A 19,691-nucleotide genomic window follows, 5' to 3' on the forward strand; every position below is an offset into this window, starting at 1 on the left:
ACTGAAAGCAATTATTGACATAACGAAGGTTTACTACCTGGTAATTTAGTACAAGTTGTTTTTTTTTTGTTTGTTTGTTTGTTTTAAGACACTATTTTCTTCAGCTCTACAACAGATATCCTCTGGAGAAAACAAGAGACATCTCAGTACTACACACTTCCCTCTCTGGATATCCATCACAGCTTTTAGGAATTACTGACAGCTTTGTCTCAAGAGCAGCTAAATGTAATGAACAATGTTTCTGCACTCCACCATGAAAAGGTCCACACGTATTTCCATTCAAGGGTAGTAATCTATTTTAAAACAAGAATTTATTGTGTTATAGTATAAAGACACTAAACACAAAACAAAGTGTTTAACAACATCAACATTGACACAAAATAAAAGCAAGATCATTTCAAGCCAATTCTGTAACCATTTGATGTGAGAAATTCCAAGTGAAAATTACATACACAGGGTCATCCTACAGAAAGGATGGCACCACCTTCATCTAATTTAAGCCCCTTCTCAGGGCATCATAGTATTGTCAGAATAGTTGCATTATTTTGAGGGCTTGAGTGGTATATAGGTTTTGTCCTTGCCCTCTGTATATAGGTGAACTTACCAACAGATCTACGAGAGAACCAATGGATGCATTTCTACTGTAAACTAAAAGACTTGAGGTAATTTCTCTTCTAATCTATCTTGGATTTCTACTTCTCTATTATAGAGGGTTTGATAAAATTAAAGAGCAGCATAAATTTGGTTTACTTCATCATAGTCCACACGATAGCATAGGTCAATAAAACATAAAATGCTTTGCATTACAACGCAGATCTTCAACAAAGTACATACAGTAATAAAGCTTCTCTGAAACCATGTATTGTACTAGGGCAATCCAACATATGAAAAGATGCGTGTATCTGAGAAGATGCACTTGAACCACTTCTTCGGACACGTTACCTTGTGTCACAATAAGGTCTCTTCATTGTGGACTATTTGATAGGATCCATTATATGAACCAGCTGTATGAAAATACATGAATTTCTCAAAGATGCGACAATTTTTTCAATCAATAATAAAGAGCAGCTAACAAGAACATACAGATTAAGTATTCAGATTACTGCTCTTTCATAAGAACCATTTTCAAAAATAACTGATTTGATTAACTTAAAACAATAAAATTTAGCTAAACAAAAAGTTAGGAGCACAACTATTTCATTTGCTTAAAATGATTATTTTTGGCTCTTAAAAGAATCTGAATTCTATGTTTTAAAGGCTCATTGTGAAAGTATATATACACATCAAATTTATATCCAAAGCTAGATTTTACCATTGAGTTTTAAAGGCCAAGAAATATTTTCAGTACAGTAGAAAAAATAGCAGTTCCTGAAGAATATTGTAGCCTTACTTCACTGACAATATCGATAATTAAATTGCTGTACAAAATACTTCTCTAGAGTAAATCCATTTGAACTCTATCCACCCTGAGTTATGCATCTATGTTTTTTAAAAATGTTTTAAACATTAGGTAACAGAGAAGTATGTACAAGGCTATAAAATTTGTCAGTTATTATACAGCAGTAAAAAAAAAAAAAAGAGTCATTAATCAGCCAAATTTTTGTTTGTTATTGTAGTTACTCATTCTGGGTTGTTTCATTGTTGTTTTTCTGTTTTGTGTTTTTTTTTTAAATCAAGTAGATACTTGATTTAGACATTCATGTATTGACCACTTTATTTTTATTTTTTGAGTGCAACAATAAGGCAACAGTAAAAAAAAATTCATAGAAATTTTGCATACGTCGTAAAGGTATTAAGTTTATAAAAGTGCTTCCTAAAAAGACAACCTAATTGCAGTATCAAAATATTACAGAGTGGTGAGAACAACTACCTATTATTTCAATAAATGTTGCTCCATAGAAAAAACGTTAATCTGGTTTTAGGCTTTTTCATCTTTTTTTGGTGAAGTAAAAGCCTGGAAAAAAAAAAAAACAACAGTATGGCTGCGTGGGACAAGCAAGTTTAAGAAAATATATTTTAGTCTAAACTTAAATAAGAAGGTCCACACTTTTTTTGTCAAAACATTAAGCCTCTGTCAAAAATGTATTTTTTTTTCTTTTTATAGTACAGGATTAAAAGACAAGATGATGCTTACAAGGTAAAGAAATAATTTACATGAAAATATCTTCTGACAAAGCTTTTCAATCAAAATATTGTTTTGTAACATTCAAACATGACATACAACAACAAAAGAAACAGTGAATGCAAACAAAAAATGTTATATGGATTGCTTTCAAACACATAAATAAATGAAATATCGGTGTAGGCAGTAGGGCTCATGCTGATGGCTAGCCGGAAATAACAGTGTGCAATCTATTTGGAAAAAGCTCTAAAGTACAAATTACAAGCCCAATTACGGACTGCAGCAAGTTCAGTTATATCACTGCCATCCTCTCTTATCTCCAAAATAAATTCTTGATTAAATCACTCATACCCTAAATTACTCATACCTTTGCTTCAGAGATATGAATAACTATATACAAAAGTAGTTTTATTTCACCATAGGGATAACATTGTACCTCCCTGCCAATGTCACTTGAAAAACCTTCCACGTCAAAACAATTTGACAGCAGATAAACAATTTAATAAATATGCAATGATCTTATTACAGTCCTTCAGCTAAGCATGTTAACTCATGCTGCTAGTTTTGTGATCACAGTGCATAGAATCCAAATATAAAAGAATGGGGTGGCTTTTAAAGTAATGGTAGATCCCTTGCTTATAATCCAAATATATCTGAAACTTTCGTAAGCTCTGTCATGCATCAATCTTTTTGTGGCAGGAGCAAAACCTTTCCCTGGTACAATGTCCATTGCCGGCAATGGATGCACCAAAACCGCCAAGGAGCTCAGTGTTATTGCACAATATATGAAGACCTGGAATTCTTCCAAAAGCTTAAAATAAAAATAATGGAATTATTCTGACATTTCTGGACACCTGCATTAATACTGTATGACTAATAAAAGCATGTCAGTTGCATGGACTGAACCAGCGATCAACATGCGCCCAGAATGCACACTAGTAAAAATGCAGTCAAAGGAAGTAGTCTTCATTGCCTATAGGTCACTTCCAGTCAAAGGTTAAAGTTCAAAGACTGAATGATCAAAGTGCTCATTTTCTCAGTAGGACTATCTTCTGCTACGAGGATCACAAAATGGTGGCATCAACATGTGTCATCTTTAAAATAAAAAAAGAGTATTTATGGAAAACACGTAAACATTCCAAGTCCAAGTTAGCACGGCGCTGTACGCAGAAGCAATTCCTGGCAGAGATATTAACATGCAGCAGTAACACACCAACTGAGTAAGTCTGCAGCTTTGTTCAATAACAACTTACGAAAAAAAAGGTGAGAATATCAAAGAAAAAACTTCCAAAACACACATATACCCCCTGAGCACATTAGTATTAGCAAATATTCCATTAAAAGGACAATAATTTCCACATTTAATATTTAGAAAGCTACTCATTAGGAAAGTGAAATACCAAATATGCTTAACATTTTCCACCCCTTCAAGTACAGCAGGTCCACACCAATTTTTCGAACTGAGAAATCCTTTATAAGGAATATGTAGCGATAAGAGTCGGCAGAGTTGGCTTCTCCTGATGCTTTTGCTCTCAATATTTTTTTTTTCTTTTGGTAGTTCTCAAGCATCAACACAAACTATAGCTGACAGAATTATGCCAAAGCAATAGGTTACTACTGCAATACTAAACCTCAAATGTGAAAATAACTTGTTTAGATGTTGAGCTTAATGATATGGTTTAGTGAAGGACTTGTTAGTGTTAGGTCAGAGGTTGGACTAGGTGATCTTGGAGGTCTCTTCCAACCTAGATGATTCTGTGATTCTGTGAAATTTTAGATACTGTGACTGAGCATATCATGAAAGAGTGTTCTAGGCCAGCCATTTCTGTGCTATGCTTTAAGATTTTAATGTATGCATTTGCCTGAGAAAGCTCTTCCTTTTAAACCTTCTATTCCACACATCAACTTGCGGTATATTTGCAACTGGCAACAGTTGTTATTAAGCTTATTAACAGAAAGTAGACTTCCTGTCTGGTTATTTTTAATGCATTTACTTGTAACCTTGCAGACACGGAAAAAGTTGTCCTATAAACCATACAGACTACTAAATCTGTAAACAGTAGAAACAGAAGTAGCAACAAACGATTCTACATTCTCACTGGAAAACACTATGTCCTCAATACTATTACTTAAAAAAAAAGGCCTTTGTTTTGGTAAGAAGGCAAGGGACAAAAAAATTTTACATGTAAAAAAAAAATGGGGCAAGGATGCAAGAGAGAAAGGGTGTTTAAATGGTGTACTCAGAGTTTAGAACAAACACCATGGAAAACACTTCCTTATTGAAAAAGAAAAACTGAAAGCAGTAAAGAGCTGGTAGTTGAAAATTAACACCATCACGCTATTCTTTTTCACAAAAATCTACCTCCTGACAATACAAAGAATACAGAACAGCTTTACGAAACCAATTTCAGCCTGGATGACCAAGAAAATCTTATCTGGAAGATCCTCCTTTGTCTTTTAACAACGCATGACCAACTTTGAAATTGTCAGCATGAAATTCAATGTACAGCTAAAGAAGACATTAGGTAGGGAAGATAATCTATAAATATTTTTAGTTATCAAAGAGATCATTAGTAAGAGGAAATGAGTTTTGAGAGATAGCTTGCGAAGACATTGAGTTTGTAGCAAGTAGGCTCTGTAATTCTGCTCATGGAATAAATTGCTTTGCTGAGGCAGGGATGAAATGAGAGATTAAAAACTCAGTAATAAGATAGATCCACACAGAACCACATTTACATGTCAGAATGTATCTGTAAGTGCTACTTTATGCCTCTTATGTTTACATTGGTTTGCTTTACATCACCTCCCAATCACGCACTGCTTGTTCCCAGCTAAACAAATCCTAGGCACCTACTGGAAAACAAAATAATCTTCAAAGGCATATGTTAAAAATGATGACAATCTCCTCCTGTCTTTTCACAATACAAAGATTCAATTTCACATTAAAGCTAAGCCAGATTAATGGCTACTTGACAGCAGAATCAGCAAAACCACTCTGCATCTCCCTCACATATTAGGACTGGCACTTAACTGTTTTTCTTTCTGGGCTTTTAGATTTTTCTCCCCTAATTTACCCAGCCCAAAAGTGGTTCAACCACAAGGCTAGATATGTGAGACTTCAGCAGAAGCAGAAAAGTAAGATGACAGAGCCACCACTTCTAAGAGCTTGTAAATTTTTTCAGGTATACCTCAGGTTGAATACAGATCTTTTCCAGAAAGAAACACTTAAAATTAGCAGGCAAATTATACTTCCCATTTTAGTGTAATCCACCATTTCTTCAAACCAGTTAGGAAAGTACTGAAAATTGAATGATCGTCCTCTAGAAACTTTTTATATGGCCAGAAGAGAAACAAAATTACTATTAATTGAGAGCAGGAGCAAGGGGTGCACAAAATTTTAGGGAGAAAAAAACAAACAAAAAACCCTCCAAAGTTTAAGAAAACTTTTGTCCAACAGACATCAGTGTTTTGTTTTAATATATATACACATTTAAGGGGGGGGAGGGGAAAGGAAGCCCAATAAACTTTAAAATATGATCTACTTTGTAATTGGTAATTAAAAAAGGAGTTAAAAATACAAATGAAAATATTATGAACAAACCAGCAAAAGTTATTTAAATAACTGACTTGTTTTCTCTTGCCTCTTTGGTTGCCTTTTTAGGTTACTCTGACTTTGTGGGGGAGGAAAGGGTTTCCTGACTTTCAAAAAACAGCCACTGTGTAATTACTTTGAAGTAATTAAATTATTTGTTTAGTAGACTATAAGGAGCTTGATTTCTTTGAGCCACAGTTATATAGCAACTTTCAGAGTCAGATAACCACATTTCTTTTCATACTCATTTGGAATTTTGCCTGTTTAACTCAAATTGAATTTCATGAATAAGAAATCAAAGTAGTATCTGAAGACTGTTCTCCTTAAGACTTCAATCCTGAATCAAAAAGAAACTCTACTACAAATTCAAAGTAAACAAAACACGTTTCAATCACAAGATAAAGCCACTAAATTAAACTTAACTCATTTCTCTTTAGAAATAACTAGCAAGTGAAAACAAAATTAAACATCAATAAAAATTCTCCAAAAATTGCCAATAAAGAGAAAGCAAAACTAGAAATAGTTAAGGACCAAGCATATTGCAAGAGCGAGAAAACAGAAAATGAAGAGAAAGTGATTACTGACTAATTTAGTGAAGATGAAAAATCCAGCTTATTATCCTTGTAGACAAGAGTATTATTATTCTTGGAGCCAGTTTTAAAAACAGCGTAATGTACAACCACATGATAAACAGCCCTAAATTTCTTACATACTTGTTAACCCCATGACATACAGCACTCCTCTTATTGTGACTGAAGTCAACTTGTTTTAGAGAGACTATTGGAGTATTATAAGAAACACAGTTTCATTCTGCTACATTACCATTTATCAAAAAAAAAATGGGTATCAGCAAGTTTTATGAAACACTCAATTTTTTAATCACATGGGCACTGTGGGTTTTTATGAATTTAAGCATGAAAGCTTTAGCATTTGCCTCTCCATTTCTGCTACCTCAAACTACCTGATCTCATTTCACATACAGGACAGAACGTGTCCTGGGGTGGGGAAACAGTGAAAAAATTAGGATGTCTCATGACAGAGGCTTCAGTGAAATGTAGCAATAAGACCAGCTCTTCTTGCACCATTCTAGCATGCAGTATTTTCTACTCTAATACAACCCTTCCCCAAACACATAGGCTTCTGATAACCACCATTTGATAGTATTATCCTAGGGAAAGCAAAGAAAGTATTGGCCAACAGGAGAAGAGAGAAAGAAAGCACAGTCCATCTCTACCCTCTGTCCTGCTCTTCCTTTCCTTTCACACCAACAGACCAGATAGGATAACCACATACAACCAACCCCAGCCCTGGGAAGATGACAAATGTGGAGCCAGAAGAAAGAAACCACACAGTATGAAGTCAGAAAGAGAGCAGATGGTAAGGGGGGGGAACAGTAGCACTACGGACCCTGTAGTACTATACATAGCAATTTTGGTGTATATATCATGTATGTGTAGAATCTTACTACTACACTACTATTAGTTCCTAAGAACCTTTAAGTCAGCCAACTGTCTCACACTGAAAATTCTGATGAACAGGGGAAATTACTGAAAAAAATAAGGCTGCCTATAAACATATTGGTGTATTTTTATTGCAGTGAAAGCTTTTAAAGTGTTACCACCAACAAAAGAAAAAAATGGTTTTAAAGCTACACCTAGTTTAATTAAGGGCATTCCCCACCCACACCTTAAGACTTGTCATGGACTGATGTAGTTCACAAGAACTTTTATTCAAATTCAGTCCTACAACGTAAAACACGAATCTGTGTCGTTTAAATTTCAACCAGGAATTATTAAAGTGTGATATAAAGAAATTCACAGCAGGTATCTCAGAAATGGGATTTTCATAAATTTTGGAAATTAAAGTATTTTAGGCTTTGAATGAATTTACGCTACTTTCCTACATTTTAAGTGCCTTCAGTCTAAAAGAGCTTCAAAATTTCTGGTCCTAGTTAAATACTTACCATGATACCACCATTTTGTTTTCTTTGGATTCTTGTTACATGTTCTTACATAAAATGAGTTATCTGGAGGTCGCCTCTGCAACAGAAGAAAAGACCTACAAATAATCAAACAATCCTCATATTGTAAATACATGAACTATTTAATAAGCTTAGGAAAGGTTATCAAGTGAATGCAATGACAACGAGGTAGCAAGCAGGGCTACTGCCCTTGCAAGAAAAATCCCGGTAACGATTCTTACTGGAGATACTCAAGTCAAGATTCCATGAGAAATTCCAAACCACTTGAAGACAGATTGGGGATGGGAGAGGGGATAATTAAAAAAAAAAAAAAAAAAAAGCACATAAGAAAGGAACAGCTGTATAAATTCCTTTGTGGTTTGGAATCTCATTTTTATATATTAGGTCCAATTCACATCCATAAATCTCAGCTTGGAGTGGGTGAAAAACGAGTTTTGTTTAAGCTGTCATCAAACAAGTATCTATGTCTCATCAACACTTCATATTCTTCAGTTGTCTTTATAAGTGTCATCAGAAGGCAGAGAATATAATACAAAGCAATCGGGTGGTATTTTTCTACCAAATACACATGACTACAAGTGACAGGAGTGTAACAAATACACGTCTGGATATCACTGATATACAAGCTCTGAATAAATTAACTTCCACGGGAATTCCACTCCAAAACAAATGGTCAAGAGCAAAAGAGTAGCCTCCTTTACAAAAGAAGTCTGAGTGCCATTCATTTATGAACAAAAAATATCTTAGACATCTGCATTAAATACATTTAAATAGTCACTTTGCACTGCCTTTAGAGACAATCAATTTACACAGAATCGTATGAATTTAACTTCACAGTTAGTACAAGTAGAAGGGTTCTATCCATGCCGCTTTTCCAGCAATGACACGAGCAAGTCACCATAAAAAAAGTTTAAAAGTACTTACTGCACTGCAAGTTTGCAGCTCTAGCTTAGTACTTTTTCAATAATAGAAACATAGAGTACATTTGCCTGTTTCAGAATTTCAGAAGCAAGAATCTTACTTTGCAAAAAAGAAAACCAGTAACTTTCACTTACTCTACTCCACCGGTGCTAAAAAAACCATACCTTTTCTTTGCAGCTGGAAAGCATGCTAATAATGCTAAGACAAACAGATTGCACTGAGAGAGCTGGAGACCAGTCTTCTGTTAGAATGGACAAACAGATATGACCGTTGCTATAAACATGTGGATGAACAGGAATATTGTCACCAGTAAACATGACCTAAAAAAAAGAGAAACATGTGTAATTTATTTTTTGTATTGTTATTTATTTTTTGTATTGTTATTTATTGTCCAAGTTTTAAATAAAACTGCATGGCTTTTGGAAAAACAGCAATATCTTATTTAAGAAGTGGATTCTACCATTTTCACTTACAATAAATAATGCAATTTACCACATTAGATTCATTCATTTTTGCAAGCAATTAATTGAAACGTAAAATGAAGTGACAGAATCCTTATTAACTAGTGAAGATGAAGTTGCATAGATGGTTAAATGGCAGGTTTTTTTCCTACAAATATCTATACAGAGTAGAAAAATGTAAAGGCAACAGTGTAAAGATATCAAACCAAAATTTTTAAATCTTGTAGCCTCAGTCCTTTACATCCTAAGAAATACAGTTGCATAGCCAAACCCTGGATTTTAATTGTTTCATAAGCCACAATATTATACACCAAGAAACACAATGAGACTTATAAATGAGTATTTCTATTATCCTGGACACAACAAAGTAAGTTCTGGACAACTCATAAAGAGTTAAATGAACTAACCCAATTAATTATAACTTCTACAACCACAGTACATTGCCACATAGGAAATATTTTTAGATCATTATTTTAAATAGAACTTGTTTTTATTTAACATGGGTGAACAACAAAAACAGCATTGAGAACCTTAACTCTTCTCTATTGAAAGATAACATCACAGTCAAAAAACGGTTAGAAAACCAGTTTTAACAATTACTGCTCTTACAGAAGTTTCTGTCAAACACATGGTTAGCTCAGGACCAATGGAAATGGAGTAAAACCAATATCCTCACAGCAGCATTATACTCCTGAGCTCCTTATCCAACATAACCACTATAATCTTTTATGATTATGAATGGTAGAGTTATGTCATTGTACTGTATCCCACAGCCTCTTAAGTATTTCATAAGTTCACGTACATGCACACACACACCCATCTCGTTGTTGCCTACAAGAAGTATCACCTTAATCACATGTGAACTTGAAGGGAGAGAGCTTAACCTGTTTGCCTAATAGCATGGAGTCTTCTATAGCAGTAGAAAAACTGGATGCATAATGATCTTTCATAGATCTTTAACAGATATTTCTTAAGCACTGAAGAGCTTACCTTCATAACCTGTAATGTATTTCATTTCTATCTAATGTCTTTGCTTTACAGGAAAACGAGGACTAGGCAAGTAAGTAAAAGCACACATGTTCTGACAGATAACATATATTTAATGTAGAAAACAACCAACTGATTAAGCAGAGGAAGTGTAAATCGTCAATTCACAGTAAATAGATTTACAGGAGGGAGAATTATAATCCAGAGGTTTGTAATATAAATGAACTCAGCATACAGCAGCATGATGAAAATTCTAGACATTACAACAATCAAATACCCAGTACTTAAATTCTTAATTGCCTTTTGTGCTTAAAAATAAATACATCTGTGTACATGTACTGATCTAGTTTGCCGTTTTACAATAAATTGCATAAAGCCCCACACACACGTTGGGTAATGAGCACAAACGGTACCTACTTGGAACCAAATGAAAGTGATTAATCTCTCATAGGTCACCTACAAGTAGTTCACCGCAAACCTGACAAAATGCAGATGTGCAAGTGCCAGTTTGTTCCTTAAAACCTGAGACTGAAAAGTCAGCATTCCAGTTTTTAACATAATACCTAAAGATACGTATGTTTACAGTTTAAGTGACTGTCATAGCTCCTTGCTTAAGCTTCACTAGCCATGAGAAAAGCATCAGAGATCACTCTTTGAAATTCAAGCTCAAACAAGGCAAGAAATAAGGCACTCTCACTTTTCTTCTTCCTTTCTGATGAGATCAGAAGTGATAACCTAACACCTCTTACAATCCTTTTTTTTAAAACATTCCTCACAGGTAATGGACAGATAGATGTACAGAGGTCATTCTGCACCCTGGTAGTAATGCTGCAATTAATGTTACCATGAAAGCAATACAGTAGTTTATACCTTAATTCTAACCACTAGACTTGTAGGCCTCTCAAAGAGACCAGGTATTTACAAGAATTCCTACCACAATAACATTTTTTTGGCAGCCATATTAACCATGGCAGCAGAGAAGATGCAAGAGTTTTAAAAATGAACTAGAAAGACGAAGTTAAAAGCAATAGGAAAGGGTATGAAGTAGTTATTTGTTAACTCCTATGCTGCAGTAAAAAGCACCTTCCTACTTTGTGTTTCTCTTTCCTATGACACAAGTATCAAAAAAAGCCTCATGCGTACACCATTCTTTCATCTCCTATGAAAACACGTGGATTCCAATGGATACTATAGTTCACTGCAGACTCATTTCTAAGAGTAAAGGCACCTGCACAATATGTTTAATACAAATTAAAGTAACTAAACTGCATATCAGGATACATGGACAATATTAATATTCAGCACGTGCCATGCAGCTATAACCTAGAGGTAGAATTAAGCGGGAGATAAAAAAGCAGTTACCTGAGGCGAATCAAAAGGATACCGACTACTGAACTTAAATAGAAGTTGAAATTTCTCCCCTTCATATAGTGTTCCTGGAGCACCTTCCATGTCTACAATCCACCTAAGGAATGAAGAAAAAAATAGTATTATAGACTAATAAATTATAATTTCACTCCTGCAGCACAGGACAAATCGAATCAACTACTAATCAGCCAATTTTCTAAACTTTCCATTAGTATCATAAGAGAATAATGCATACAGCCCACATTTAAAAGAAACAAGCTTAGTATTTCACACGCACGCATTGCTATAGCACTACAGATTATACAAGGAATTATGACTTGAACTCATCACAGATCCATCAGTTCCCAATTAAATGACTGTTACATGAGCCACAGCTGACACAAAAGACTTGTTCCAAAGTTTATTCCTACATAAAATCGGGCTTGGAAGGAAACAAAGTAGTATGCATCTTTTTTCCACGCTGTTTTCATTTTTCTGTCACGGAAATCATCGTTATAGTTTACTAAAATAAAATCAATATCCAAGAGGGAATGGGGAATGCTGCTCTTGAACTTACCCCTACAAAAAAGTCAGAAACTAAATATTACGTGATCTGGCATGTAAGGGAACACTAAAACTGTAAAAGCTAGTAATATAAAAATGAAAAGGTCACAGTAAATTGAAAACAGAAAAAGGATGACTCGCAACTGGAATTAAGATGCAACATATCACAGTATGTTTTTCTTCTGCATCTACTTCTTCCACTGTAACATGAAATTAGTGTTTTTTTAAATCCAGTCAAAATAGATTCTGTATAGTGTTCAAGACGTATAACAACACCATGCTATCTCACTTCTGTCATTTTGGAGTTCTGTTGTTCATTTAATAGAATCCTTTGTAGCATCACTTCCCCATTTTTATCTTTCACCCTTGATCAAGTTTTACACATTTGAGGAATACAATAATGTAAAGATTTATCAAGAGACTACGAATGTCTCAAACAAAAACATGTACATCACTCCCAAGTGAGGCAGCTGAGAGTTTTTTTTAGAACAGCAACGCATTCAGAAAAGCCGATGTCTCCTTCAGCTGGCAGTCCTGATGATCCTATTCTCAATGTCTCTCCACCCTCATACCATATAGGCTGTCCCTGTATTTAAGTGTTGCATATTTTTCGTCGTCTTTTTTTTAAGAAAATTTTTTTTCTCCACTGATCTGCTGTTGCACTCTTAAGGAGGAACGTATTTTTAACAGTAGGAGGGTAAAGGAGGGCAATGACTGTCCTGGGGAAGAGTCCTTTGACTGCAGGGCAGGTGGCACTGAATGTTAACAGAAGTGAACTGAATGGCACTTACAGGTAGCAATGACACTGTTGGGAGCCTCTGGGTAAGGCTTAAGGTAAATAAAGTGGTGTTGTTGTAGGAGTCTACTATAGACCATCCAACCAAGCTGACACCACTGTTGAATATTCTACAAGTAATTAAGGGATATCTCTAGCTCAACTGCTCTTGTCCTTACGGGTGACTTCAATTTCCCAGATGTTAATTGGGAATATCACACAGCTGATACCAACGGGTCCAAGAAATTCCTGATGCAGACTGAAGATAACTTCTTGGTACAGCTACTAAGGACACTGATTAGGAAGAATGCCCTCCTAGATTTGTTTTCAAATCTGGGATTTATTGAAAAAAACACTTGAAATAACACAATCATATTTTCACGACAGGAAAGTCCTGCTTAGTAACTTAACTGCCATTTATGAGGAGGTTACTCATCTGGTTGACCAAGGGAAGCCAGTAGACGTGATCTTTTTGAATTCCAGTACAGCTTTCAATGCTTTCTCTCACAGTATCCTTCTGGAAATACTGTCCAGCATACAGCTAGACGAGTACACAGTATGATGGGTGAACAATTAGTTGATGGGTCAGGTTCAAAGGCTTATCGTAAATGGGGTTACACTGGGCTGTTAGCCAGTCACTGGTGTGGTTCTGCAGAGTCTCCACTTTAGGGCCAGTTCTGTTCAGTGTTTTCATAAATGACCTGGATGCAGGACTCTAAGATCACCAAGTACATTAATGGATAATGCTAAATTAGGAAGAGCTGTTGATTCTGTCAAGGGTAGAAAGGCCTTGCAGAGAGATCTTGATGTATTAGAAGGCTGAGCCACCACTAATTATATGAAATTTATAGCAAGTGCTGGATTCGGTACCTGGGATGGTGCAACTCTGGCAACACGTACAGACTGGGGAATGAGAGGCTGGAGAGAAGCCCCATGGAAAGGGATATGGGGGTGCTGGTTAATGGCAAGTAGAATATGAGCCACAGTGTGCCCCGGCAGCCAGACGGGCCAACGGTACCCTGGGGGTGCATCAAGCACTACACTGCTAGATGGTCGAGGGAAGTGATTGTCCCAATCTACTCTGCACTGGTGTGGCCTCAAGTACTGTGTGCAGTTTTGAGCACCACAGTATAAAAAGGACATAAAACTATTAGAGAGTGTCGAAAGGAGGGCTACAAAGATGGTGAATGGTCTAAAGGGGAAGATATATGAGGAGCAGCTGAGGTCCCTTGGTTTGCTCAGCCCCGAGCAGAGCAGGCTGAGGGGAGGCCTCATGGCGGCCTGCAGCTCCCTCACGAGGGGAGCGGAGGGGCAGGCGCTGAGCTCTGCTCTCTGGGGACAGCGACAGGACCCGAGGGAACGGCATGGAGCTGGGACAGGGGAGGGTCAGGCTGGGGGTTAGGGAAAGGTTCTGCACCCAGAGGGTGGTCGGGCACTGCGACAGGCTCCCTAGGGCAGTGGTCACTGCATCGAGCCTGCTGGAGTTCAAGAAGCATTTGGACAACGCTCTCAGGCACAGGGTCTGGTTTTTGGGTGGTCCTGTGCAGTGCCAGGAGTTGAACTTGATGGTCCCTGTGAGTACCTTCCAGCTCAGGATATTCTGTTTTGATTTATTCTAGCTGCACTTGAGATGACATATTTTGCTATGCCTTCTGCTTTTACATTTATACACAGACTGCACCAACACTATTCAACTTTATTGGTCTTTGTGATCCAGAATCTCCACTTTCAAGTTTTTGAACTAGTTTCATTTATGAAGAAAATTCTGCCCAGACACTGCTCCTTTATGGTCAAGGAATCACTAGCACCCATTTTTCCTGTGTCGTTTTTGTTGTTTTGTTTTGTTTTTTTTTCTTTTTCAAGCCATCTCAAACTTCTAATTATTGGGTATTTAAAAAAAAAAAGATTGCTTAAAGTTTCAGATGACCTAGTTACATCATATGCTCCAATTAATTTATTCAGCTCCTTTCAAACCCCAGAGTACTGGTACACAAATGCATACTGCACCAACACAAACTTCAATTTGATTAAAAACCTGAGAACATGCTACTTTGCATCAAACACCCTTGAAGGGCAAAACATGATGTTACTAGTGTTGGGAAGCGAGTTACAGTGGCAATTTGAAAAAAAAAAAGTCCATAAACTGGAAGTTTTTATTTGCATGTAAGAAAATTGCATGTAGCAGAAAAAGCAATGCAGTAGCACTCTGGTGACAAAGACATCCTAAGAAAAATGGAAATCAATGAACAGAAAAAAAGATTTCTCCTTTCACATCTCTTCACCTTCTGTACACTTTCCCTTAATTGCTATTTTTGTTTAAGCAAGTGAAAAAGCTCTTGCAAAATTAGATTGGATTTTCTTTGAGAAGCAAAATACTTTTTTTTCCTGAAAAAAAAATTAAAAAAAAAAAAGGAATCTAAGTAAAGCAAGAAACAATTTTCAATCCACCAAATGTACAACGGTTTGCTATTAGTACCAAATTCTGGAAAGTGCTATTTCAACTTTTTTCAGTCATACTCTTCAGCATCAAGTATCACAAAAAACAGCACCATTTAAAAAGCAACAGCAGTATTTAACTTGGTATACAAAAAGCACTGAAGTCTCATAAAACCTCAAGTAGCACGGTCAGAGTGCCAGCACCAGAAATGCAAATGTTAAGCAACATCACAAGTCAGCTCAACTTATGTATTTAAATCGATCCATCGATCAACAGTCCAGAACATGTAGCCTGAAATTCACTCTTAGATTTTCATATCTGCAAAGATTTTTCTAACATTTCTCTGAATTAATCTAAGAAAAAAAGACAGAAAATTGCCTAAAAAAAAAGGAGTCAACAGTCTTTGAATTTCAGTCAATTGAAAAAAATACTAGTTTAATATAAGGAACAACACTTGTCGATTTCACTAAAATGCACAGAATATTTAACCATATTTCTATTTCAGTTTTGCACAGCACAAACTACAGCAAGGTGGAAAGTCTAAAAAAACGAATTTGGACAACTTTGCTCTTTAAGAAGTTTTCTCTGCTTACTTTAGAGAAAGATGATGGAAATTAAGAACTATGAAATACACTCTAAATAAATATCATGGTTTTGGCTGGGACAGAGTTAATTTTCTTCTCAGAGGCTTACACTATGCCTGGTTTTGGATATTTGATTAAAATAGTGGCAGTAAAACACCAATGTTTTAGCTGTTACAGAGCAAAGAACTTTTTTTTATCTTCTTGTGCTGCCCTGACACCAAGGAGGCTTGGGGTGCGCAAGGAGCTGGGAGGGGACACAGCCAGGACAGTTGACCCAACCTGACCAAAGGGATGTCCCATACCACATGGCACTGTGCTCAGCAATAAAAGCTGTGGTAAAGAAGAAGGAACGGGGGGACATTCAGAGCGATGGCGTTTGTCTTCCCAAGAAATTATTACACACGATGAGCCCTGCTCTCCTGGAAGTGGCTGAACACCTGCCTGCTGATGGAAAGCAGCGAATGGATTCCTCATTTGGCTTTGCTTTGGTGTAGCTTTTGCTTTACCTAGCAAACTGTCTTTATCTCAGTCCATGAGTTCTCTCACTTTTACCTTTCCGATTCTCTCCACCATCCCACATGGGGACAACGAGAGCAGCTTTGTGATACTTAGCTGCCCGCCAGGGCTAAACCACAACAATAATGTAGAAAGACTAAACCAGCTACTCCGTTATTTCATTAAATTTAAAGGAGTTTCACAGGTTAGTAGCTACGAGATGTTGTTAAATTAAAATACGCAGAAGCATTTACCAATTAACATTTTGTTAAACAGTAAAATGCCTAATACAAATTTAACGAATTCATTATTTGTGTTCTGAGAGTGTCCAGCACGTTACCGCAATATGTCCATTAAAATAAAATGTTTCATTCTCTAGATTAAAAACAAAAGTTCAGAACATTACTTGAAACAAATTGTGAAAGTGGCGTGAGGGGACTTTCCACAGCATACTTTTCAACTTGGTAGCAAAAATTAAACTATATATATACTTACTGTGTAATTGAATTTTGTACACTCTTTTCGTTTAGAGTCATTCCTGGAGGTGGATCATTTTGCAACGCCAATAGTTCTTTTTGTAATCTTTTCTAGAAAGAAATTATATAAAATAAGTTCAAATATTAAATGAAGCTCAAAAATTAGCATATGCACTAAAGTAAGTTTTTAATCAATTACTAAAAGGTAAAATGAATTTTATTTGAAAAATTAAATCCAAAGTAAAATTGAAAGGGGAGAAGAATAGAATCCTCCCAAAAATATTACACCAAAAATTCACAGGCTTTAGTTAAGCTTAGCATTTTTTCATTATAATTTTTGTAACATTTACAACACTACTAAGTGAAGCACTGTTGCATTACGAAATACACAGGAGTATCAAGGATTTTGTCATGCTATACAGATGTCTATCACAGCTCCATAGTTAGCAGTAATACCTTTCATATTCCCCAGATAGCATCGGATTTACAATTAGTTCTCCAAGACCTTAACAGAACAACTCTTCCTTCTCTCTGTTATTTAAGATGCTTATATTTGGCACCTGTGCAAGTATTTTCCTTCTTCCAAGTCATCCCAAAGGACAGAAAACAAAACTAAACAGGATTATGTGGTTTTGTAGAGCACAAACTACTTTATAACTACAAAATAACTATATCTTCAAATCTCCAGATGCGCAATATTTAGAGAATCGTTATACCAGTAGCTCAGGTAATTCTTACTTCTTTTGACAGGGATAAATCAGTGACTGCAACCATTTCTGCAACAACAGAACCATTGCTTACAATTTATGCCATGAGGAATACACAGCCTGTGTGAAGTGATACCATCGGCAATGCTTTCAAAGAGTATTTTCTCTATAAAAGACGCTAAGGCCTCCATAGCACCTATACAATTCACTAACAGAACAAGAACCAAATCAGATTCCCAGTGTTCATTTTTTTTTCTTTTTGCATGAAGTCTGGGAAGACTTCAGACAGATTATATCCAAACCATATTTAACACCACTAACATGAATTAAACCACAAAGTTCCCAAACCATTTTACAAATCCTTGATTTGAATGGCAGGAATGTGTTGAAGTCAGTTCTCTTTCTGATTCTTTCCAAGACCATTGCCACATAAACCTCAACCGATATGCCTGGTCATACAGATTGCCATATGGAAAAAATACGTTAAAAGTTCAGAGACTAGAACCCTAAGCGATAAAGCAAATTCAAAATCTTTCACTTAGGACATTTTGAAATGTTAGGTAAAAATAGGAAAGAACAAATGTATTATACAAGAACAGCTAAAAAAATCAGTAGATCTATTTACTTATACATATAGACCAACTACACGAGTGTCTTTACAAAGGAACCTAAAATCCATCTTAAAATTAAGAACGCCCACACTACAGTAGTGGTATCTGATCAAACAGTAATTTGAAGAGAGGAAGTTTTGTTTGTTCTACATCCTACAAAAATTGCTGAATTACCATCACTTAAAATATCAATTGAAGTTTCGATCTATGGCTCTTTTCTTCATCAACCTGCTTTTCAGTGTAATCCAGTGTCAGTCATTCTTTCATTCACCTCATCAGCACAAAAATATTTTCTTCAACTGCTTTGCAGCTTTTCAGCTCTCACATGTAATATTTATGGTTCTTTCGAGAAGAAAAGTAACCCAAGGGAGCAGAGAGCAGAGAAGAGGAAACAAATGCGTACATAGCCAGCAGAGCACCACTGAAATGCCCTATTCTTCTCATGTTCAACATCTGCTATTACCTTCAACGGGGCCTGTCCATTCAAATAATATATACGGACAACGCACTGTCCATCAACTGCAACACAAAAATATAAGATCCAAAAGTGTACCCTAGAGAAATAACGAGAGATACTCATTACTTACCTAACCTATTATTTACCTAACCAGTAAACAAAATTGTTTCTTCTTTGATTGTCTTTAAAAATTCAATCTTCTCCAAGTCAACCAGTCCAAACAAGTATCAACAGAAGTTCAGCCTGATCTCTATTCACAGCTCTCATTAAAAATATCAATAAAAAAAAGCATGTTCAGGTTGTTACCCTACAAAGACGAAAAGAGCACGTTCAATAGAAAACTGACACATTATTTGAATATTCAGCCACAAACTCAGTAAAATATGTTTGCCCAGAAAAGCAAACCCGCAACATTACTAGCACGCAGGAAATGGAAACAAGATTTAGCAAAGAAACTTACTGCTTTGAAACAAGGGAATCAGAAAAGAAAACCTGACTATCACTACCTATCACCCAGGTGTGTTCTGACTAGCAGGAAGTTCCTAGGAATAGCTCCTCTGGAAGAGCAGGGAGGGAATTAGGGAGGATGTCAAGAAACCTTCCACTCTTCTGGACTCATTCTTCATTCAGAAGAATCTCCCAAACAAAAGCAAGTATCAGCAGAAAGTGCTTTTCCCTGCAACCTTACCACACCCACGCTAACGTCTCTCAGTTAGCAGCTCTGTTCTCCGTTATACTTTGCCCTTATGTATTTCATGTATCCCAACAATGATTCACTTGAGGATAAGGTCAGGAGGAAACATAAAAATATAAAAGTGAAGAGGATCTCACAGTAGCAGGAATTCAGAACAGAAGACCAATGACTGCCATCAGATATGGCACAAACTTTTCATTTTTCAGAGATTCTCTATCAAAGAAATTTATGCAACTTCAGCTATACCTACTACCTTGGATAACATCCTTTGAAATTAAAAGGAAAAAATATTATTTTATAATAAATTCTTAGATTTCTCCCATAACGACAAGAACTCTGAAAGGATTTGACAGGCTCAAGGGGAAAAAAGTGCTTTTAGGATTTCATAAGTGTTACTCTAGCTACTACAGTCTAAAGATAGAATCAAGGCAGTTTTTACACAAAGAGAAGGACTTTTACTGGACCAACTGATACGCTTTT

General features: G+C 36.0%; 1 protein-coding gene across 1 annotated transcript in view; it reads right to left on the reverse strand.

Moving 5' to 3' along the window:
- Nucleotides 1-292: 292 nt before the first annotated feature.
- Nucleotides 293-19,691, reverse strand: part of UBE2W (ubiquitin conjugating enzyme E2 W) — a 34,411-nt gene continuing 15,012 nt past the window's right edge. Inside the window, exons 2-6 of the mRNA XM_048077027.2 lie at nucleotides 16,762-16,853; nucleotides 11,427-11,529; nucleotides 8,781-8,936; nucleotides 7,678-7,753; nucleotides 293-3,216 (exon numbers count right to left, since the gene is read on the reverse strand). Of these exons, the coding sequence (XP_047932984.1) occupies nucleotides 3,203-3,216; nucleotides 7,678-7,753; nucleotides 8,781-8,936; nucleotides 11,427-11,529; nucleotides 16,762-16,853 (441 nt within the window). The 3' untranslated portion in view covers nucleotides 293-3,202. The remainder of the gene's footprint in view (nucleotides 3,217-7,677; nucleotides 7,754-8,780; nucleotides 8,937-11,426; nucleotides 11,530-16,761; nucleotides 16,854-19,691) is intronic.

The sequence above is a fragment of the Anser cygnoides genome, chromosome 2 (genome assembly GCF_040182565.1).
Source record: "Anser cygnoides isolate HZ-2024a breed goose chromosome 2, Taihu_goose_T2T_genome, whole genome shotgun sequence".
NCBI classification, from domain to species: Eukaryota; Metazoa; Chordata; class Aves; order Anseriformes; family Anatidae; genus Anser; species Anser cygnoides.